Below are 25,100 nucleotides of genomic sequence, written 5' to 3'. Positions count from 1 at the left end.
CCCTCCCAAAATGCCTTGTATGAGCTCAAGACCTTATGTTTTCAGAGGAACCAGGAGGAAGTCTGTTTGCAGGCTGTGGTAAAAAAAAATTTTAGCCTACCAAATCACGTAACTTGCTCCCTTCTTCTGTCTGCTTTTGTCACTGAATATATAGCAATAAAGGGATCAGGGTGGGAACCTATAAACCTTGGTTTAATGGAAGAAATTTCTCACTCTGTAAAAGGGTCCATTTTCTATGTCCTCAGATAAACTGAGTCAAAAATAATGACCTTGGAGGAGAGCTTACTGGGGTAAGCACTTGTAAAGTGGCTCCAGGATAAGCTAATGATTTGCTTGTATTGCTTAGGAGAATGAAACAGCATTTCAAAAGCTAAAAGGGAGAATAAGAACAATTTTGTAGTAGATCAGGAAGTCTAATTCTATTCTTGCTGTGATGCAGAATTTTTTAAGTGACCCGAGGAAGAATCTTCTGCCCTCTTCATACTGCACTTTGTCCTCATGGAGTAAGGGTAACTCTACTTCCTTGCTGCAGAACTGGGTTACCTTTTATTGTTTGGAAAGATCTTTAGAATCTTTAGGCAGAAAGGCAAAGCTAAAGTATTGTTATTGCTAAAGAAGAAGAGAGTAGCAATGGGAACCAAAGCAGAGCCTTGGCAAGTTCTCTCCTATCCCAATGGACCATGTCTGCTTCTAGCATCCATTCAGAGAGGTAAGGGATCAGACACAGTGCCAGGGTCACACTTCCCACATGTTCTCTTTCATGTCTCTTTTGTTCTGAGAAGCACACAGAGAAGCAAGTCAATATTGTCCCTTAGACACCCTGAGAAAGAATAATTTTACCTTAAAATTTCTTTCACCATTAGAGACAGAACAGCATTTTGGCCTTAAATAACCTGACCTACAACAAAATCACACCCTTGACAATCGTCTGTGAGACCACTGATGTGAACAAAATTTTAAAGATGTTAAAATTAATTATATACCTAACACTAAGATCCTGCAGAGAAAGCTGTAAAACTTTGCCAGGGTACAGCAAAGCCTAATTTCAGGAGCAGTTGTACTAGCAGTCCAAAGTGTTCATTTCTGCCCTCAGATACTTCACTAAGAGTCAGTTTGCTTAGCTCTGTAGTCAGTACTGCCTTTTTCCAGGCTTTGTGTCACTGAAAACACAGATACAAATTCAGGACTTGCCATGCATGAAGGCTGGCACTCTGTTGGAGATAGGCTGCAACAGGTTCAGATATATCTGTCTCTAGCTGTCACTGCTCCTGGGTCATATGGAGCTGCACCAATGTAAACAGCTTAAAGATAATGCTTTAACTCCCACCCTTAAATAAACTCCCTGCCCTAAAGTACAGCAGCATTAAACCTGAACTGCACAAAAAGCAATTCACTCTATGCTAACCATTGTGCAGGACCTTAAAATCAATGAGGTAGTTCTGCTTAGATCTTCCCTTTAACGAGCTCTCTGAAGAAAGAACCAAGGTTTTTAAATAAAAAGAGGAATATTATACCACAGTAACATCCAGAATACCTAATTTTAAGTAGTGAAAATTCATACTGATTATGCTAGAACAAAAGGTACAACTTTCCTCATGCCCAATGTGTCATTAAAGCTGGGAACTATTCCCCAGGCTTGGTTTTAGGTAACTGAGTGATTTCCTGGGCTGCAGTAAACTTTACCCAGTGCCTGACAGACCCTAGGAAGGTTCCCTTCTATCACCTTTAAAGCCTGGCTTTCTGCTCTTTCAGCCAACCTCACTCTGCATGTCTCCAAGACTCTGCTCTTTAGGAAAAGGTTAATTTCACCTCTTTTTTTAGGAGACTCCTAGCACTCAACTCACATTATTTAAAGAAATTTTGCATAAAATCAAGAACAAGCAAATCAGTTACAGTTTTTATACTGCTAAGGCAAGAGCAAAGATGTAGGAGAGATTTGCCTCTTCCACCTCAAATGCTGATGTTAAAGAAAAAAACCCCAAAAAGGCACAGTGAACACATCATAGCCTGAAGTTTACATTTATCACATAAACCTGAGAGATTGCACATTTGGTTTGTTTTCATGTTATGGCCAGGAGAACAGCACCAAACTTACACTGCTCTTCTATTTCACATGAACAGCTGAAGGTAGAGATAAAAACTAACCTAACTTTTCATAATAGATGCTATAAACAAGGCTATAAAAGTCAGAAAGCAGTTACTTTGGCACTGAAATATTACTAATAGGAAATAATAATCCCAAATTATTATTAATGCAGGAATCTTGGGCATAGTCTTTCCATGGGCTCAGAACTGTAAAATAGTTTAGGAATGACAGGAAAAAAGGTCTTGCCTTCTCTGAAGGAAGAGGTTAGAGCTTGTGCTCTATTCTGCCAGTGCTTTGATGAAAAGGGAAGGTGGCAGATTTAGCAAACCTGAGCTAGAAACTCCTCATATCCTTTTAACACGGATGGCTTATGACACCTAAATCACTGCATATTGTACTGAAATAAATCGTAGCTGGTTGCAAAGCAGTTTTATAATGCTTTGACAAGTAAAGGCATGGACTATTCTTACTGGCCAAAATGTATTATCCTAAGTAGATCTAGTTCACAGTTTCACAGAAACTATTTATAGTCAAATATTTATTTGATATATCTCCTTTCTCTTGAAATACAGGGATTTTGAAAATTAACATTTTGAATGGAATAGATTGGTTTTATGTGCTGCATAATTTTGATTTCACAGGCGGAAATAGAGTGCTGAAACTTATTTACAAAGTGACTTTCCACACCATTCATTTAAAATAGTTTGAGGTGATCAAAACAAGCTTATTAAAAGATAAGCTTTGTCAAAAGAAATATCTTGAAATCTTATTTCACATAAGCATTAAAAGTTCATCTTTTTGCCTGACGCATAATAGTTTATCAGAATCTTTAACACACTATCTTAGCTAAATCTGGAGATTTTCATGAGGTGGAAAATTTGTTTCTACATTTGATGAGCTCTACTTCTCTCACTATTAAAAGAGCAATAACATAATCTTGCAGTAAATATTAATAGCAGCAATAGCTACAATTTCAGTAGTTTAAATCAGGTGTTTCACCAAAAGCAGAATAAGAATCTTATCCTGAATGGTTATTCATTAAGCCATCAAATTATTCAATGCAAAGATAAAAATGTCTGAAAACAATTGCAAATTTCAACTTAACAGCTTAAATACTAAATATAGTCTGGGGTCTATACTTGTAATGAGCCTATATGAGAAGTTTTGCCTTAATTCCTTCTCTTAACAATTTGAGATAAGGAGACAGAGGTGCAAATGGAACAAGATTATTGTTATTGTGCTCAGCTGCCTTGGAGGCAGACAAAGCCACAGATGCAGCACTGTGCCAAAGCTGGCAGAGCTTTTGCTTACAGTGCATCTTCCAGATACAATTACTACTCCACAGTTCTCAAAACTTGGCACCTGTGTGATGATTAACAGGAGATTCAGGTGAGGGCTGAGGGGAGTGGATTCCCACCAATACTGAGACTTACTCTCATGAAAAAGAACCCCAAAACCCCAAAGACTTGTATTAGAGAGTGCTAAAAACACAGTGTATGAATGAAAGAAGTTAAGGGACAGAAGTAATAGAAATAGTGCAAAAATATATTTCTGTAGACCTGTGCAGAAGAGCCTGGTATAAACATGAAGTGAGGGATTAAAATGAAATCTCCTTAGCACAGCTATTGAGAAATGCTGATTTTCAGAAGGCAATACTCAATGATTATTCACAGCCTCTATGGCATTTGCTCATGTCTGGAAAGAACTGAATTTACAAATGACATTTGCATTTGTTAACTCTGGAACATCGATTTAAAAGTATTGCCCCAATACTACATGAGAAAAAATCCAACCAGATCTAACTAAAAGAAAACTAATGTAAATTAAATTTATATCTGCCAGCTACTCATGCAAGTAAACTACTGACTAAATGCAAGTTCTGCTTTCTGAAAAGTCTGATAGATAATTTTCTATGTAATTTTAGCAAAAAAAAAGGAGTAATATGCCCTTAGAATAGTAACTAATTTTTATAAGTAAAATTAAATGTATTCTGTTCTATGTTTAATATCAATGAGAAATTCCAACATACTTAAAGATCACCTAAGAGATAAAAACCTACACATGCAAATACCAATTAGACGAGAATCAGTCTATACTTTCCTAGACATATGGGATTAGTGTCATGCTGACTAGCTTATCACAGTACCTATCTCAGTGATCAATATTCCAAACTTATCAAATCTTGTTGTTTGCTAGGATTACTGTGGCTTCATTCTGCATGTTGTCATCAAAGCAAAGGTTGGAACGTTAGCCCAAGGTGTTCAGAATCTAACAGCTGGATTAGCTTCTAATACTATTCACACTGAACAGCTCTGCCATGCTTAAGATGTCCAGATTTTGTAGAAAACATATTGTAAATGAGCAGAGATCAAACTGGCAAACAAGGTAATAACGGAGAAAGTGAGACAACATTAATGACTGGGGAAGGCACAAATCTGTGTTAAAGCATGTTTTCCTGATTATACAGTTTGCTTCACTTCATACTTGGTCTTGAGTGAAAAAAAGACATAGTGTGTAAACAGATAGTCAACACAGAAGGGTAATGGGCACAACTTTACAAAAGCAGATGAGCAGAAAAAGAGGAGCACTTCAGGAGTAAGAGAGAGAACAGGGAAAGAAACAGTGGCATAAGGACCAGGAAAAAAGAATCCTGTAAAGGGTAGGAAACAGAAAAGGTTAATATTTAAGCAAAAGTCCATACAGGTATGGCTCAGGGGTTTAGATTTTTGGGTTTATTTTGATTTCACATTTACTTCTGGTCTATAGCAGGGTGAATCAATTAGATTACTTGAATAGCTTGTGATATAAATCCAGTGCGAAGAGCACAGGATTGGGCCATGGGTCATGAAAGAAATTTGAGGCAGGGACTGAAAAGAGACAGCTGGAATTCTTTAATATTTAGATAGTTTGCTTGAAACTGGAGAACAAAGGTAACAGTTTAAAGAAGTAAAGACAAGAGATAAAGAAGACAATCTCTCACATTGAACAGATAAACTGTATTCAATACTTCTTTAGGTCGTGAAAATGCAAAGATGGTTAGTGTCTTGTCCATTTTATCCTTGGACTCGATTTTATACCATCAACATCTTAGCAATTTATTTATTATGCAATCAGCAAGACAAATAAGACTCTTTTTGGTCTGAATGCCTAATTCTATTGTCTGTTACTTGCTGTCCTATTTACCTTGCCAACAAGCACCGACTGTCAGCTGCATAGCTATGTGTGAGGGGTGGATGGGCCAGTCGTTGGTCACCAGGTAAGGTTCATAGGTTGTCCCATCCATGTATAACGTCACAACAGGAAACTCCACATTGACCACGTAGTAATGCCATTCTTTATCACAGATCTGAAAGACAGAATGCAAGGAAAATATTATTTAACACTCAATGTCAGGTGACTAATTGTTATGCTTTTTTCAATTTTGTTGTTTCAAATACCACTCAGAAAAAAATAGCATTATTGCAATTTATGCATCACTAAAATTAATCACGTTAAATCAATGTTGTTGTGTACTCAGGGTGTACTTGCAGAATAGATGTAATAAATAGAGGCACCTTAAAACACACTATTTGATAATAAGACATGGATAAAATAGAAAAATCAGAAAATTTGGTATTTGCTCTGTTTTCACATTTGTAAATACATAATATTAGTTTCTTAATGTCTACATCTACTACTAAGAATACAAAATTGTCTGCAAGAGTTGCATACTTAGGATATATCAGCATAGTTACTGGGGATCCCTATTAGAATCACAGAATCATAGAATTTAAGGGTTGGAATGGACCTTACAGATCATCTAGTCCCAAGCCCCCCTGCCATGGGCACAGACACCTCCTCACTAGATCACGTTGTTCAAGGCCCATCAGGTTGCTCAAGCTTCAAATTAAGAAAATATACAGCCCTTAGTCACTAGACGGATGAGTCATTACCAATGATTGCCACTATCAACTTGTCATAATAGTACTCAGAAAGTTCTATGCAACACACCAGGACCTCTTCAGTGCTGGAAGAACCTCTGCTGTGCTCTGTACACACACAGATGGACAAGCAGTCTATGTGTCTAACTGATTTGGGCAGAAAACTCACATCATCTCCATCCTTCATCTTTTGGTCTTGTGCTTTTTCCCAGACAGTCAGAAAAATGAAGATCTATGTGGTTTCACTGATATACATCAGCTTTGAAAAGCAATGGCCATGGTTACCACAGAGTTTCAAGATGACAAGATTAGTGTCAAAACTCATATGAATTCCTGACGTGGACAACCAAGGATTACTGTAAAATGGCCAAATGCAGTTTAGCTCAGAAACATACACCTAGATGAACCCAAACCTCTTAAGACAGAAGTCTAATGTGTAAATATCAATGACCAATTTGTTCTTCCTCTCTTGCATCTTTCAGATTTAAAAGTTCAGAGGAATAAATCACAGCAAACTGGTAGGATGGGTGGGCTGTTTTAAAACAAACGATAGTTACAGCAATGCTACTTTCAATTCTGAAGAGATACTTGGTTTGATATATTAAGCACTCTAAGTGCTCGAATGCAGATCTTGCTTTTTCACAGAAGCAAGCAGAAAAGTGATGTTTAAACATAGCACTTTGTCCTTGGCCAGGTTAAGTGCTATCTGCTGTAATATCTGCCCTTTGAAAGCAAAAGCTAATGTTTTGTTCCAGAAGACATTTCAACAGGCACTTAATCACTTCTATTTCAAACGAATACATTTATTACTGCAGACATCATAGCTCCACAGCAAGAGATAAATGCAGCAAGGGGCTGCTAGAGCTTTCCTTTTGTAAGCAGTAGACAGCACAAATGTTTTCTGAAGGTTAAATGAACTGAAACCAAAATTGAAAGTAAATAAATTGGAAGACTGAAAACTTCATTGTACAAACAGCAATCACAAATAGCATTACACAGTCCTCCCTTTGAAGGAAAAGCAGCTCGCTGGGTTTCCTGACCTGACCATTAGCGTGTGATGCATCACAGCCACATGCATCAGATGTTTTATATAACCAAAATGACTGATGTGCCTGATTCTCAGAGACCTTGCGGAGCAGAAACTGCAGGCCTTAATACTTGGCACTTCTCAGAGAACTGTTTCACACTATTTCTGTTTTGCAACCCTAAACTGCATCACTTGGGATAGCCCAGGTGCACCTGAATGAGTGAGCAATCCTTCTCATATTTAACCAAAGCAAGAGAACTCTAACATAGCGAGCCCAAGCATTTTGAGATGTTATATACACAAAAACTATGATAATGTGTAGCTAGTCAAATTACTCTATTGACTGTCCATTAGGCAGTTAGATTTTTCAAAGAAAATGCTTCTTGGAAACACAAGATTACATAAATTCCACAATTCAAGACTCCAGCAACTGGGCTCCAAGGCTTCCAAGGAAAATGCAGGTGTCCAACTGCAAATGTCCACACTATACAAAGTATTTACTAACCTTTTTTTTTTCCCCTGATACATTCTAGAACATAAGATAAAGACAGAATCACAGAGTTGGAAGGGACCCATGAGGATAATGCAAGTGTAGACAGCTTGGTGATATCTTCAAACCAACCCTTGCATGTTTTTCCTTAAATTTCAACACATTAAACACATCAAGTGCTATTCTGAAAGGAATTTAGACACTTAAGAGTCTGAGCTTGGTGCTTCCTGAGATTTCAAAAGCACCTGCTGGTGCTTAATTGTCATACAATTTCAACACAGCTTAGGTACACAGACACATGGCTATTCCACCAAATGATCTTACGTATCTGTACTGGGTCCCAGTGTAAACACAAATACTCTAATAGGAAGCAAACGTTTACTGCAAAACTCTGGGATACATCCCAGTGACTCAGCAGCAGGTACTATTTCATGCTTGGCCATTTCAGAAGCAACAAAGTAATGAAATAAATAATTGTGGAGTGTAATTTGTTAGGCTATCACTTCAGACACCTCCTTCACCTTCTTAACACAGGAAGCCAATTTTTTCCCCTGCATGTATTCCACAGTGGCAATAGAATGTAATATGAAGAAGTGAAGCCATGAAAATAAAATTATGAAATACACTACACTGGCAAATAAAGAAATTTTAATATTCTCAAGGAAGAACTTTATTTTAAAAATCTAATTTATAAAGCTATCTTAATGAGATAAAATTACAGATGAGTAAGCTTGGCTTTCAAAGACTGCTGGATGGTTTGGTTGGTCTAATCACTCTATCACACCAGTCTGCCTCTAAAATTTATTAATCAAATCACAGTGAATTAACCAGCCTGAAGTCTTAGTGCTGATTACAAGCCATTGCATTGGAATATGTTCTTATGAAATAGATGAAAGCAGGCTTCATACAAATCTTATGAAGTAGATAGCCCAAGACATTCAAGCTCTTAGCATGTAATAATGAAAAACGTCACAGATTTTTCTGCATTATATTGGAACATTTAGGAAAAGGCTGAAACCAAAGTATTTTGGTCTGAGAAGCATATGGTGCTTAGAAGGAGACTTTGCTGGTCTGCAAAGCGTCTGATTTGTCAGCTTTGTACATAGGGACTTGGCATGCACACGTGAGAACACACACTTTACATCTTACAGCTCTTTTAGCCTCACTTAGGTCAGCTGGGGCACACTCACAGAATACAGAATCATAGACTTTAAGAGTTGGAATGGACCTTACAGATTACCTAGTCCCAACCCTCCCTGCCGTGGGCAGGGACACCTCCTCACTAGATCAGGTTGCTCAAGGCTCATCCAGCCTGGGGATCATTCACGTGTTTGGCTGGACACACAAAGACAACTTGTACTTCCAGAAGTGTTCCAGTGTCTCAGTGAAGGACCATGCACAATTTCAACCCTCTGAGGAGCTTCCTGAAAGTCCCTTCAGTAATGTTCAGCAAGTCACTGAGTCTGGCCATGCTAACAGCTCTGCACATCTTAGCAGTGCAGCTCAGTGCACACTCTTGAGTTCATCCCTCTAGAGCTGAGAAAGTAGGTATTGCTTCCACCTACTGTTTCGTGTGACTGCTGAGGAAGTGTTCTCAGAACAGACTCAAACAGCCACAAAACCCAAAAAAGAAGGCAGTAAGAAGAAAAGGAAAGCAAAGAAAGCTCTCTGCTTACTGTAAATATCACTACTTGGCACAGGTATGAGACACAAACTGCTTTTTGCCTGAGTGATCTGAACCACTTATTCAGCTGACAAAAGTGCTCTGAACCACTTTTTTGAAGAAAGCACCTTAATCTAATTCTGATACACAGAACATGTCACTCTACTCCCTTCTGGATGCCTTTTGTAGCCTCTTAACATGCTCTGAACCTCTAACCTCTCTCCTTAGTCACATTCATCAGAACACATCTAAATACTGTGCACAGTTGTGGGTCCCTAAATACAAGAAATACATGGATAAACTGGAGTGAATTCAGTGGAGGACCGACAATGTGACCAGCTCTTGTCATGTGAGGAGAGACCTCACAGTGCCTGGAGAGAAGTTACCAGACAGGGTTTTCCAAGTGCACATGATGTGACAAAGGATGCTGAGCGTTAACTGAAATAAGGCAAACTGGATATAAATTGAAACATGACCAGTTCAGACTGGGTGTAAAGCCGTGTGTACAGTCAGGTAGTAGAGCAGGCTGCCCAGAGAGGTTGTGCCTCCATGCCTGGACGGTTTTCAATGCCTGGTCCCAGCTCATAGTTCCTTTGAGTAGGAAGTTGGCCAAGAGACCTCCTAATGCCTCTTCCCAGCTAAATTACAATTTTGATTCCATAAACACCATTGTACTGAAGACGACAGGAGGGAAACACTGTAACTCTGATGTGACATTTTTTTCAGGTTTGCTATCTTAAAGGTGACTGCTGTAACCACCAGGCCATGAGGTACAGCAGCAACACAGCGCTTCTCTTCTGCTAATGGCTGACTGTAATGTGAACTGGGAGGCTCATGAGAATAAGACCAGAACTGCTTTACAAAACAGGTATTTAAAATCCCATTTAAGAAATGAAATATCCCAAATCCTAAATTCTCTGGGGGAAAAAAGAATTCCCAAATTATCTGTTTACATCAGTCATGATATTTTCACTGTAAACTTGCTTCAGACATAAAAGAGTAAATAAAATAAACACACACACACACAAACAACAAGATGAGAGTACAAGCAGTAGGAATTTCATTTGAAAAACACTGAAATGCTTTCAACCTAACTGGAGTGCTCTTTCTGACTTTTCTTTCATGGTGATTTGGCTAGTATCATCAGAGTGGTAAACACTTCAAGTTAAGCTGTCTTCTTTTCTGCAAGAATTTTCCATTTCAAGTATTGGCAGATACCCCCTCAAAGCCACTTTATGCACCTGTTCAGTGTGTGTATAGTGCTTATACAAAAACCTTAACAATAGACCAGTTTCCTTATTTGCAGGCATTTCTGCACAGAGCTGGGGGAGGTCATCCTTGTGAAAACTTGCATGTAAACATGCAGACAGCTCCTGCTCTGCATTATTATCCTGCTTCACTAAAGAGGACAACAAACACAGGGAAACTCCCTTTCATCTTATGCTTAAAGGCATTAGCATTATCCACTCAGTTCCAGTCTCCAGGCCAAGCCCCTGCCTTGTTCTGAAAGCTCTCTGCTTCAAAGTGTGGCACCCATTGCCCTGGTTCAGAGTACAGAACACAGATGATATTTGGATGGGAGGATTGTTATTGTGAGTTTAAAAAAAATACCATGTTTTCCTCTCCATCAACAAATGAATCCTCCTGAAACAGCTTTGGAAAAAATTCACAGCTTGGCATTGTTCATTTTTGTTGATTCCAATAATTTCAATAGGGTTTTTTTATGTAACAAAATATTAGGCAGTTGAGTCATTCTGCACAAGTTTGGTGAGTTTTGCATGAAGGCAATCCACAGGTGAGCACACAGAGGCTTTGTCCTCTCCCACAGTGGGGTTTGTAATGGTTGTCTCTGGAATGGAATCTTTAAAATCATTGAATCAGCTTTTATCTGTTACTTTAGAAACTCATTTATTATCTTTATTGTTTTTCTGATGTCAGTTCTCATTCTCAGACGTCTACAACCGAGGCATGCTAGTTTAAGAAAAGAAAAGAATATGCCTTGGGGCATTGCTTTTGCTAAAACTGCTGCCTTCTTTTGATTTCTCCTAATAAATCCTTGCCTTAAATTTCAGCAGCTGAGCTACAAAAGCTGATTAAGTGATTTAGGGAAATAAGTTACATAGTTGACATTTTAGCTCTTTTTCTCATTGTCTATAAACACCTATGATTTCTTTCTTTTTATTTTTTTCATTAACCCAACACCACCAAGAACAAAAGATACACTGCTAAAAACATCCTAGTGTAGACTTCAAGTATGTCATTGAGTATGCAGATATGCAGCATTCAGGATGGGTTTACTTCACTGGGTAGCTGAGTTATCCAGTGTATTTCTGTTTCCTAATATAATGAACAAAAATCTACTCATGCTGTGAATATTCAGTCTTTATAGGCAAAATTTGCTTTTGTGAGGATCAACAGATATGCACTTGAAATTGGCTTTGTGCTGCAGTATAGTCTGCCAACATATTCACTTTGGGAAGAGCTACTGAAAATAAATAAAAGCAAAGTGCAAACACCAACTAATCAAATTCATCTAGTAATATAAATTGCTGCCTCTTATAGCATTATTTATTCCACCTCGGTAATAGGCTCTGTGCACTCGGACAGATATTTGCCACATGTGTTGGCTTTACTCAATCTAATCATTGCTAAACTGTTAAAAGCATTAAAACATCTGTGGAAAAGGGTCTGGATATTTTTGACCAAGTGAAGCTGTGCAGACTGCAAATATGTCTCAAATAACTTCATAACCTCTTCAGAAAACATGAAATAAAGCTCTAAAATATTCATCTTATGTACATTTTTTTAAAAAATAGTCTCTTTAGGTTTCCTGTGCTACATTTATCCTTTAGCAGCTCCTTCATATGACATTTTTTCCCCTGTCTGTAAAATCAATATACTCTGTCTCTGAAGTGACAATGGATACAGTATGTAGGCAGTAATTAAGGCAGGGTGGAAGAAAAATATACTGTATATGGGAAAACAAGGAATCAATATCCTTCCACCAGTTGAATTAACAGGTGATACATTGAAAAGCGTCATCACAATGCACCTGATCTGTGTTTTTTCCATAGCAATACTGCTGCACACTTTACCTCCAAATAGAACTTGTAGTTTGAACCTTAGCCTGCACCCCTCTGAGTGTCTCAGAGAAAGCTGCTGAAGTTAAAACCCCCAGTCAACCAGATTGCTTTGCTCTGGACCAGCACTGCTATGCTAATGAGACTAGAGCACCACTACTCTCCCAACTGTCAGCAGTAGTGGTGGTAGGATGCAGTAATTTGCACTCCTTTGTGAGGAAGCTTTTCCATAGCTATCAGAGCTGTATTGGAACTTGGATGTCTCTAGTACATGTGCTGATGTGATGTTAGCTTCATACACAGGGAGGGAATTTGCAAAATTAAACATTCTTCTATGTCTTCATTTGTAAAGGAATGTATATGACCAGTCCTAGAATAAAGGAGATTGAACATTATGCAAACAAATCCTTTCTGTCTGGGACTTCAACTAAGTACTGGAGGAATATGAACCAGAGAAGGGAGCAAAAGAGAGTCTTCCCTACTTCTTATGCAACTCTTAAGCAAGTTATTGCTGCCTCATAGGATTTTTTGTGAGGAATCTAGAAACACAGCTTGGATTTCCTGCCTCTGCCTGCATGCATAAAAAGAAGGGAAACCTCTTGGGATTACATTGAGGAGGGTGAGAGCCACAGGAATCTCATTCTAAAGTCTCCACAGACAGTGGTGCATGCCTGAGTCTCCTAAATGAGCAAAGTGTAACCAGTTACATGCCCAAAGACAACATGAAACCCTGACAACAATGGCAATACAAGGATTGGGAAGCATTTCTTTGCCCTTATACTCTCACTAATTGAAAAGAATATGCAGCTGAATGCTGATTGATTTAAAATTGTATTTTGTATACCTTATAAAATGACTATTTCTTCAACTACTTGGCTGGACAGTTTAGAAAACTATACCTTAGAAAAACCTACTAGATTTCCATGTGTACTTTGCTCAAGTAAATGCTATATGCAAACAAGTACATATCTAATCATGATCTTTCCAAACTGCTATTTTCAACTGTCTAGTCCATGTTTGTTCTTCGACTTAATGTTTATACAACTTAGATATTTACTTTCAGTTAAAAAACCAAATTTTCACAGACACTTAGGAAACAGCCCTAAGATTTGTTTGGGGTTCTTAAGAAAATATGAAGAAAATATTTTATTAGAATATCTTGAGTTCTGCTATTGATTATGCTGTATGGTTTATTTGACGTGCCAAACAGCAGTGTGGATGTCCATTAAATCACTCAAAATTTGGTGAAGGAAGTTCCACCTTTAGACAATTTTTTTTGCTCTTGTGAAATATCCCAAGAATACCAATTCATCCAAAACTAATTCCTGAAAGACATTTATAGAGCACATTTGCCAAGTATATTTCTGAACAGATACTAATGTTCCCATAGGAAACTCCTTGCTGCAGTTTTATCAGAACTGTCTATTTACGTGGCAGTGACAAATTAGATCAATGCTTCTTCTCCCTCCATGGACATTCCATGGATGCAGGAGGAGGAGCAAGCACCTGAAGAGGTGAGGCTGTATTTGGCACCAGACTTAGAGATGGGGAACATGTTTCCATCTTTGAATTTCCTGAGATAAAAACCTGAATCTTGCAGAACTCTGCAGTCTATTCTATTTGGAGGTTGACTGACACAGCAAATGTCTCTCATCTCAAAGCAGAGGGTGAGCAGACACTGCAAGTCACCCTGTGGCAACTGGGGCAAATATTTTACTACCGTGAGTTAGCATTAATCTGATTTGTGTATCGTCCTCAGTTTAAAAGAGCTAAGCATACAGATCTGACTCTTGAGTTTTCCAAGATTTATGATCTGTTTTTGTCTAAACTACCTGCCCCATATGCTAGAGAGAGAATGTTAATTGTGGTATTGACCTCTTTGCTAGACAGATTCTCTCAGCCTCTCTCGTGCTGCTGGCATTCTGCCAGGCAGAGTACATCACTGTCTTTCATCTCAGCATTCTGTGCCCTCTTTTGTAATCACAATATCCACTCTATTATTCCATCATTTAATGAAACCAACTTAATTCCAATCACACATGACATTTGAAGTCATCGGCAAATGAACCTTCAGCGTGTAAAAACAGAAAGGATTTATAAAATCTAATGGTAAACCTCTATGATTTAACTGTGGAAAAAGAAAGGACAGGGAACAAAATAATAACCAGACATCTCTTAAGATTCTTATTTGGCAGTCCCTTTGATGAGATCTTGCTGTTCACCTGAGAGATTCTTCTCCTTCCTTACTCCTAGAAGAGACTTAACAACTCTGTACCATAGCTGAAGACTTTTACATTATTATAAGATAGAGAGATGGTAGGTGGGGAAGGACTTGTTAAAAGCAATCCAATAGTGCCATCCTTTATAGCTTTTAATGGGACATATATGTACCAATGCATGAGATACCCGTGTGTGTATATCTATATATCTATGTTTACATACACAAACTTTGGGTTTTTATCATAACCTAGAGAGTAACAGATTTGAAAACAGAGTTGCAGGACATGTACTCCTAAAGTTTTACAATAAAAAGGGAACACTGTTTTCAAAAAGTCACCATGGTTTAATCGCTAAAATGAATATGCCCCAACCAGCTCATATAATGTGAATATTTTCTGAGACCAATTTGGAGTATTCTACCAGTTGCAAATCTTCTATTCTAGCTGTAAAGACCTCAGGGTACTTTCATGGCTTGTGTCAGAACAAATCAATTTAAAAACTGTTTCAAAAAAGAGGAACTATCAGAGCATCCAAAAATAAATAAAAAGTTTTCTGAAACTAAGTATTTAATAACTGAGTTGGACTGAAATTGAAACTAAACTATTGAAGTGAAACACAACTAATGAAAACTGCTACCTATGCTATTAAATAAAGCTATTATTGATATTCCTTCAGCTACCTAATAACAGTCTTGGCAGGCAATAGAAGGGAAAATTATTTGTATCAACTGTTATAATGATCTCATAAAGGAATATTCACAGGATTAGGAAGAAACATGTTGATTATTCATCACTAGTAAGGAAATTTTTCCTGGCCATGAATTTTTTTTTTTCTCTCTACCTCATGTAAATAATCCTAGTGACTATTATTTGAACATGGTGGTGTGGATTGGGCCACCTCATCCCAGGTTGAGGGATGGTCGCTAAATGAGGGGTATAGTGGGAGCAGTGCAAGTGGCACCGTGTTTCAGAAGCAATGTTCCCTTCTCCTCAGGCTGTCAGAAACTGATGTCCAGTGAAGGAGGCAGCAATGATTTCAGCAGAAGTGAGAAAGCCAAGAGGTGAGTAGACCAGTTAAAGCAGCATTTAGTAGATTTCTCTACTGTTGTTTAAATAATAATAAAAATTTCTATTTTAGCTGCTCTTTGTTCTTATAATGCTCATTACCTGTAACAGGAAGTTTTACTGAATAGTAGCTCATTCCTTTTTTTTCTTTTCTTAATTCACTTTTTTCTATTAATTAACACTACTTGATGGAGAATTAACAAAAGGGAGAAAAGTACCCTCACATAAGGTCAAACAGCACTTAGCAGTCCAACTGTCAGGATTAGAGATCTCAAATAGCATTTGATCTGGTTTTGTACATATATTATTATGGATGGAAACTATCATAATATCCCAGTTTTCTTAATGTGGGAACTTCGATTATGCTATTTGCTAATTTTATTCAAAAGATCATCCAACCCACTCATATCTTTTGAAAAACAAACCAAAAGGAGTATTCTATTGGACACACTCACTGCTTCCCAAATGTTTTCCCTTTGAAAGGGGAACGTTACACTGGTGGTGTACGTAAGTGGCTCTCAGTTACTATGATGGTTACTGCCATTTATTTGCAGCCCATACCAATATTTCACAAATGAGTTACCTGCACATATAAAAGAATAAGTAAAACTATTAAGGATAATGCAAATAACTTGCTTTGGAAATGCAGCATGGTCACTGTCAGGGTGGATTTGCCCTTGGAAATCTACTGCTGAGGTGAGCAGGAAAAGAAAGAAAAGAAAGAGGCAATATAATTCCCACCATGAATGCTGCAGCTTGTCAGGCTCAATGAAATATTTCCTTGGCCCTATCAGGGTGGAAAACCACTTCTTTCTAAATGGAAAGAATGATCAATATTCTGAGATGAATGCACTTTCTACCTCATAATGAAACATGACAACATTTTTTCAGATCAACTTGAATCAAATATTATCTAACTGAAACTGAAGAATAAAAAACCGACCAAAATCGTAGCTAGAATAAACATTACAAGTTTAATTTTCTGTCTTCAAATTTAAAGGGCTTCTGTGATTATTTTATTTATATGCCAGATATTGACCTGCACTATGGTTTGTCAGTATAAATTTTCTCTTAAATAAAATGTCTATAGATATGATCAGAGATTTAAAAACGCAAAGGCTTAGGGAGATAATGTCTTTGAGAATGATTCACAAACAGAACACATTTACCACTTTAAAAATCAGAATAACACTAAAGAAAAAAATATGAGAATGACCAGATCTTTTGACCTCTTCCCTGAGACAGCCCAAATACCTCATTTATTTCATAGTCTGAGACCTGAGCTCTGACATTGTTTTATTGAAGTTTTCAATTACAGTCTTGAATTTTGACTACTGTTGCTCTTACAAAGCATGAAACTGTTTTATTTCCAAATGGTACACGTTATGTCCATGAGTACATCAATGAGAAGTGACCAAAGAGATTAGGGATAACATTTCCAGGGACATTAAGGCCCAATTTGTGCTAGTCTTACATTCTTGCATTATTAATGTCCTTCCTAAAATTGATGTCCAATCAAAATTGAAAAGAATTGTGGGCTTTTGAACAAACTGTCTTCAAAGACAGTTGAAACGAGCTTTTGGTCTGTGAGTTCATTCCTGCCTCAAGACAGCACACATAGAAATTCTACTTTATTTCACTCATGAGGCCTCATCATTCATCTTTAAATCTTATCTGGAATTTAAATCACTTTCTCTGATCTCCAGGATCTGCCTTCTTGGATGATACATGCAGGGATTCTGCCTGTTAGATATTTCTATTAAGAGATTTGCACCAAACTTATTTTTCACTCTTTGGAGGGCTCAGCCTGCAAATGGAATTGCAGTCATAAACTAAACAAATTAGCCATTTAACTAGCCTCCTGAAATACACATTATTTTCTAGAAGCCCAAGGAAATACTTCTCAGTATGTTAATAATAATTAAAAAATAGACTTAATTAAAAAGAAGACTTTGAGTGTTAATACAAAGCAACTCCTCCTATCCTGTGCAATTACCTTTCAAATATTAATATACTGGGAATTTTTTTGAGTTTGCTTTCTAGAAACCTGACTGAAATACTAATACTCAAATGTTAAAAGGTACATTTGGGTCAGTCATCTTGTCTACCTGCTGCTCCAAGGAGACTGACTTCAGGCAACTGAGAGGTCTGGCCACACTCCTGAAGGATACGGAATAACTGAGTATTTTTTTCTCTCTGAAGACAAGGAGGTTGTACCAAGAAAAAGGAGATTGTCATTGTTCAAAATAGGATGATATATCCTTCCCTTGCTGCTGGTGCCTGAACAAATACAATGCTTGGTTCAGCCAGGTTTTTTGATGTTATGAAGGTGTAGAAAGTGTGATTAGTGTGAACTAGGCCCCAGAGACAAAGAAAACAGGCTAGTTGGGGCTTGTTTGCTTTTGAGGGCAAACACTTGTGCTCAGCTCTGAAAACACACTCAGAAGAGACCTCCTCTCTCCTCCCCCTCACACATTCCCACCTATGCACATCACTCATTTCATTAGCCCAAAGGACTAGACTCCCCTTATTGATTCAAACCCCACAGGAAGTGTTATGTGCTGGTGTTAATTCATTAAATAAATATCCAGACTTGATACATCAGTTCTCACCTACTATATGGAAAATACCAGGATTCCCAGGCTGGGCAGTCTGCACACAGGAGAAAGCCCACCTGAATACTCCCCTGGGCTGAAGATCTTTGCTGTCAGTGGCACTGCTGATTCTTTGAAGGCTTTCCATCACCTGGCAAATCCCTCTTCAAAGGCTTGCTATCTCTGAAGGAAGTGTTGAGACTGCTTGCAAGGCTTGCTTTAAATGTACTCAGCAAAGGAAGATAGAGCTGACACATGCATTAAACATCCTTTCACAATTTCCACGTTTTGGGAAAGGTGAGTTACTTGAAAGATATTTGCTGTGTTGAAGGTGCACAGTGCAAATCGGAGATGAAAGAATTCCTGCTCTTACACAACTCTCACATTTAATTGAGAGGATATCTCCAGAGAATGGGAGCCCATGACTGTAAGAGTTTTGAATATTGCTGCAGTCTGAGCTGGAGTTAGCTGCAGCTGCAGAAAGACACGCAACAAATAGACACTCCTTTTCTGTACAGATTAGTGTTGGATTTACTTCAGTTCCAGCACACAATTAGGACATAATGCAGAGGAAAAGCAAATGCTATTTTGTTTTTAACGCAGCTTAAAGGTAGCAGTGAGTCATATTTGGCTACCTTAATAATTTCTGCTGAGTGAAGAATGGTTGTGTATCCACACTGCTCTATTTATACTCAAAGATAAGTCAGGAAATTATACAACCCAAATATTATGCATAGTCTCTTTACTGCAATGGAGACTCTAATTACATAGCTGGCATTTTGCAGACAGTCTGATTATATGTTATATACCATACTGAGGTAATTAGTTATCAGCTACATTTGTGACTTTGCCAGGGAATGCTGTTATTTAGTCAGTATATAGCTTGCTTTCAGTACTAATCATGATCACGTTCTTAGTGCTTTTACAGGAGAAAACAAGACAGCATTGAGGGTCCACATTCCAGAATAGTTCTGGGTTGACTTTAGGGACATGAAACAAATAGACTGTGGGAAGAAATTTTCAGTATCAGTGCTGCACAAACCCTAAAAGTTTTATGGATCTCATTAAAGTAATTATCTAAAGGTTCAAATGTTTATTCACAGTTGCGCTGGCTGAAATATTGTCTGTGAAGCACTGTTTTGCTGATTGGAAAATGGCAGCTGGATTAAAAACATATTTTAAAATAGAATTACTATTGCTAGTAGTAGGAACACAGGTTCTTCAGGAAAAGAAATAGAAGAACCCTGAAAACATACCCTTGTAGTTTTGCCAAATGATTCAGGTGTTTTCAAAACTGAATATAATTTTTTTTAAAGATAAAAGAGAAAGAAAAATCTGAATATTGAAGAAAGTCCAATATGCTCCTCTAAAGTATATTATAATAGACTCAAACCAATTCATATGAAAGTCTTCCATGATATGAAACCACTGTAACTGCTGAAATAGTTAAAGATAAGTCCATAGGTAAATTGTATGCCAGCTCAGGGCTGTGCATTTCCAAAACCAAAACACAATTAGTCCACTTGAAGTAGAAAGTGACAGTCAAGGAAGGGAAGAAGAGTTCTGCAAGGAATCCAAGTATGACACTCACAGCAAGGTCTCTTAGAGCAGCATCCGAAGGAAACTGGACATTTCCTGTTACCTCTGCGTGCAGAGGAGTTTGGGTTTCCTTTGCACACACACTACAGTTAGATTAATAACATAATTGCCTGTTTGAATTGTAATACACTCAACTGTGATCCCAATCCTTCATCTATTTACTTTAGCTGAGCACTGGTGGATAAGTTACTGCGAGAATCTTCATTAAATCAGCCACATTTGGTTAAATATTCAGCACACGGAAAACGAAGACTGAATTTGAAATCAGGGTCTCTGTGCTGGCCACAGAGCACTGCAGCAAACCCTCACATGGGAGTGCATCTGAATCCATGGATGGCAGCAGAGGTGCCTCAGTGAGACAGAGCTCGAGGCCACGTAGGAAAGAATAAAAAATGCCATGCAGGCCACGCATCCAATTACAACAGGTAAGTTACTCTGAACAAATCCAAGTCCATAGGTTAATTGGAGTAAACAAACTGAGAGAGAAAAGTCTGACTTAGTAACAAAACCATCATTGTAAGATTGCAAAAGGATTTAGCAAGACCCTGGACTCTGACTAACTGCTTAAAAAAATGCAGTAAAATCCTTGAGTGTCTTGAATAGCATTAATTGTCCCTGCGGAAGAACACTAGAGCAGTGCTGGGAAGATCTGTGCTCAGTCAGCCTGCAGCTTGTTGTCTGTTTCTGTGCAGGTGTGAGTGAATTAGGAGTAGGAACTTAACTGGCTGCTGTGAGGATATTTTAAAATTGGAAGATATGTTATAATAGGCTAGTAGAACTTTGTGCAACATCTATGTCATAGTAATGTTTCTTTTGGGAAATTTACTTGCTGATGGAGGATTGTTATGACCTTAATATGCAAATACTTTAAAAAGTAATACTAAAAAAATATCGCAGTTATCAATAAGAATACCAAAGAATGTCAGGGATTTTGCTGAAATTATGGTTCAATAAAGTTGCAATTTCTAACATTAAAGTTGCACTTAAAACTTACAGTTTTGTTGGAAAAAGCTTGTGCTAGTGGAAAATTCAGGTGAAGAGCCTGCTTTTGTCTGCCTAGGAAGATTCTGTAGGGTTCACTTCCTGCTTACAAGGAATATGCAACTCTAAAGTAAAAAATGCTTTTAAGACATGAAATTATTTATAAGGATTTCCATTTTCTAGCCATCAGTAATACTACTACTAAGCCATAAATGGATTCACAATTATTTGTAGCCTAATCAGGCCTGAGATGATGGTTAATATTAAATTTTGAAGTCATCCTGGCTCTGTCATGCTCTGGCAAAGCTCACAGATCCAAGCACAACTTGAAGACTTCATTTTTAATTGGTGGCATTGAACTGAAAACCTGTACAGTTATGCTGACCTTATTTAAAAGCTGCTGATGTTCTCTTTCTTCTAACAGAGCAAACATTCATTTGGTAAGAAAGCAAAGGTTTAGGATCTCATGCAGTTACTTACTGCAGCAAATAAACACACTAATATCATAGAAGCTCACTATGGCAAATAGATACCAACTCTTTTGAAAGTCTGGTGAACACAAGAAGTTTTTTTAAAAATCTGTATCTTAAGACAGTCAATATCTTAATAAAAAGCAGAGCTCTTTATGAAAAGTGCCATTGATTTTTCTTCAAAATCATGTAAATCAAACTTTAGGTTTACCCACCCCAGTAATTCCTAATAGATCCCAAGAGCTCTGTAAATAAGAATATTGATTTTGAAGATCTAGGCAGGTGGTACAGTGAGAACTGACAAGTCCATGCTACAGCTAAATGACTCCTACAGTCTTGGGGGTGGTTTATATGGTCATTTTCACATGACAAATTTCTTTAAACCATAAGCAACCATAATATTTTTTTTAATATTAGGCATTAATTAGAGTCATACATAAGGTTGGAAGGAATTTTAAGAGGATATATAAGTCCATCTCTCTCTCTGCTAAGGTTGTACCATATCCACTACAATTTGAATAATAAATATAAGAAAATAAAATTTAGTGGGTATAGAAAAGGAAGATTACTAGATCAAGTTCTACTTCCCTTTTAATGCACATACCAGCAGCAAAGAATTTGATTTCTGTAGACTTGAGTTTCTTAGTCTAATAACAACCTGGATTTATGGACAATACAAATGGAATATGCCCATGTACTTTGCTAAGCAAGACAGACTGAGTTCACTGGAATCTAACCATAATGTGACCTACTATTGTATTGCATTTGCCAGAATTTCCTATTATTAATATTATGCTCTTCTCAACACAGCAGCTGCTCTTGAGCTGTGCAAACGACTCCCTCTTGCTGTTAATTCTGCTTTGGATATTGGCCAGAAAAGTTTCCCTGTAAGACCATGCTATGTCCTACTGTCTACCAAGCTCTACTCCAGAAGAATTGACCCCATTAACCTCAGAGAAACGCAGGCCCTGGGGTGTCTTTCCCAGGGCCACCAGCTGGGCAGCACAACCTGCCACATGCCCTGTGGCCTAATGAGGTGCAATCACCAGTGATGAGCATGATGAAACCCATCAGTCAGATCCAGCTCTCCTGGAATGAGGATTTCTTTTCCTTGTCTTATTGGGTGCAAGTAAATAACTGCATTACAAAACAAGGTATTTGTCTTACAAAGGAGCACCTTTCTATATAACTGTATTCACTGTTGCATTGTGACAACACTGCAGTGGAACCTTAGAGTTTGCAAACTAATTTGCATGCAAGCTGTGAGCTGCTTTTGTAGGCTTGAAACTCGTAATGTGTAATACTGATTTTCACAATAGGTTTCAAAAATATGGATGGCTTAATTACAGCTTTAAAGAATGAAATTGCTTAATCATACTGACAGATAAAGCACCTGAAAACCCTGATTATGTACTGTAGCTGCAGCGTGTCTTTGTGCTGTCAGGCTGCAACTTCCATGTGTCTTAGTAAATTAGATCTGTAGTTCATTCATGATGAAATAATTCTGTTGTAATCCACCTTTCTTGTTGCTAAATCGCATCAGGCAAGCACGGCAGTTCAGCAACACTTGATGACTACAGCTAGGCAGCACCCTGTGTTTATTTTTTAACTGTGCAACCAGAAAGTTGCTCAGTTTTACACGTTTCCTTAATTTTTCATCATATGCTTAAACATATGCCTTTCTAGGCTTTGACACTGTCAAGAGACTACCCAGATGTGGAAAGTAAATCAATATTAAAAACAACACCATACCCTCTTCCTGAACTTCAGACATTCAGAAACCACAGCTTCAAGGCTGGAATAAGCAGCTCATGCACATAGATAAATGAATTTATATTTATTGATGCACAACCTCTGTGTCTCCTAACCTGCCTTTGGAAGGATTAAGATGTCAGTCCTATCTTTGTGAAATGCTTCAACCACCACCTGAATGCTTCAAATCCAACCTGATTTCTTGAAAGATAAACTACAGAGAGGCCCTAGGAAATTGCCCAAGTAACAGCACTTGCTACTCAGCAACATTTTCAAAACAGTTTGGGCATGTTTTGTACAAATTCTTGTGGTGTAAGTGATAAATCGGGCACAGTGTAAAATATTAGCATTAGAAATAGCTGACAAATAAGAAAACAAACGTGCCTATTCACCTTCCCATGGATAACTTGATTGAGAATTTCTGTTCTAGGTTTTATATTTCTAGAGATCCCAGACTACTGTAGGAATGGGGCAAGTTAACAGACACTTTGATTCTGCTTGTTTAGGCATATTAATAACTTCATATCAAGATATTCTCTAAAAAATTACATTCCTACCATATGATAAAAGAGCGTAATACTTGCTATTAGTTCACAGTGCTACAGCCAGTTTTAAATTGCTTTTATTCCATGCAGAATTTTATTGATTTGATCGAAAAATAGGTGTCTCAGGGTCTAAAGGTCTTGGTGGCTGCAACAGTTCTAACTTCCCTTGGTTACAATCATAATTACATACGAGAAGAATCATTCCTCATGTAAGAGCTGAAAGACTAACAGGTATAATTTTCAGAGTTAACCTAGCTCATCTTAAGTCCTTGGAAGCAGTAGGTCAGCATGAATAAGTTTTAGAACCCTACACCACTGTAATAAATGTCATGGTCAGAAAACTAGGAAAACTGCAAAATGCAGAAAATAAACACACAGAAACATGTCCAAATAATTTACAGTAAATGCAAATAGAGAAATTATAAAATATTCAGCTTGGTTTCCCCTTAAGGGTAATAGAAGTTCTACAGAAGCAAGAGAGCAGCCACTGCATTTCACACTAGGCTGAACTGCAGAAGTCAGAAATGCACAAAACTAGACCAATTTGTAGGAAATACTTCAGACCTGGCCCCATGATTGGCTTGTCAAGATTCTGTTATTAGCAATGATATAAGAGTTGCATTAAAAACATACATTAAATGAGCTTCTTTCAGCTGGGATCTCAGAGAGGATTTATCAGCATTTATCAGCACTGGTGACTCATCTTTGTGCTACTAAAAACTGTTTTGAGGCAAGATGCTGAACAAAAATTTGTCAAAATAGCATTTAAGGATGGAAACTGGCAACAAACTGTGTCAGAATAGACAGGGCTATAATATAAGATGCTTGAGGTGCCATGGATGCTGCAAAGACCTTTTAAGTTCTGGAATGATTTCATGTCTGTTGCAGGATTAGCTTGATTCACTTATCATTTATCTCTTACTGGCTCTGTAGGAAAACAACTAACTGATTCCTTTCTGTAGTTTTATTGCAGGTGTATGCATAAAGCAGTGCAGGTCTGCATGCCAGTTTGTAAAATAAGTAAGAGCATAAGAAACTTTTGAGCTTCAAGTGAAAAAAAACCCCAAAACAAAACAAGTAAATTCCACCATAAAAAAATATTAACTTTGACTAGAGCACCATGTTGGAAAGTATGAGACTGACAAGCCTGAGATCTTTTATCTAGAGGTGAAATTTCATGCACAGTGATGATGGAAACTTGCACCATCCTATCTCCTCCGGGTACCCTTAATTGTCTAGGACTGAGAATACTGTGTACTTTCCATAAATATTCACTTGCTTTCTCTCTCTCTCTCTGCATCTTTCAAGAGGGAGGCCACTTAGAGCTTTCATGATGTGAATGGTGGTCTGCTCTAAATTAGATGCACACAACTGGTCAGTCTCTAAAATTCCAGCATAGAAGAACAACTTTCACTCAGAAATGCCATTAGTTAATGGAGATAACTAATTTAACTAAAACAAAAGTCCAGATACCAAATCTATTTCACTTTACTCTCTTATCATGGAACACAAATTTCTTCAAAAGTCAGTTCCTGCTCTACCTTGCACAGTAGCTTATTTTAAACAAGTAACAGGGAATTAAGAGCTTGAGAGGACACAACTGCTGCCT

General features: G+C 37.7%; 1 protein-coding gene across 2 annotated transcripts in view; it reads right to left on the bottom strand.

Moving 5' to 3' along the window:
• The window catches only part of CLSTN2 (calsyntenin 2), a 71,097-nt gene that overhangs the window by 17,742 nt on the left and 28,255 nt on the right, over positions 1-25,100 (bottom strand). For both annotated transcript variants that reach the window (XM_009071761.1, XM_009071760.1), the window contains exon 7: positions 5,270-5,432. In XM_009071761.1, coding sequence (XP_009070009.1) covers positions 5,270-5,432 — 163 coding nt within the window. The remainder of the gene's footprint in view (positions 1-5,269; positions 5,433-25,100) is intronic.

Source organism: Acanthisitta chloris, unplaced genomic scaffold (genome assembly GCF_000695815.1).
Source record: "Acanthisitta chloris isolate BGI_N310 unplaced genomic scaffold, ASM69581v1 scaffold5913, whole genome shotgun sequence".
NCBI classification, from domain to species: Eukaryota; Metazoa; Chordata; class Aves; order Passeriformes; family Acanthisittidae; genus Acanthisitta; species Acanthisitta chloris.
The sequence above is the reverse complement of the archived record's forward strand: the minus strand, read 5'-3'. Positions and strand labels throughout refer to the sequence as shown.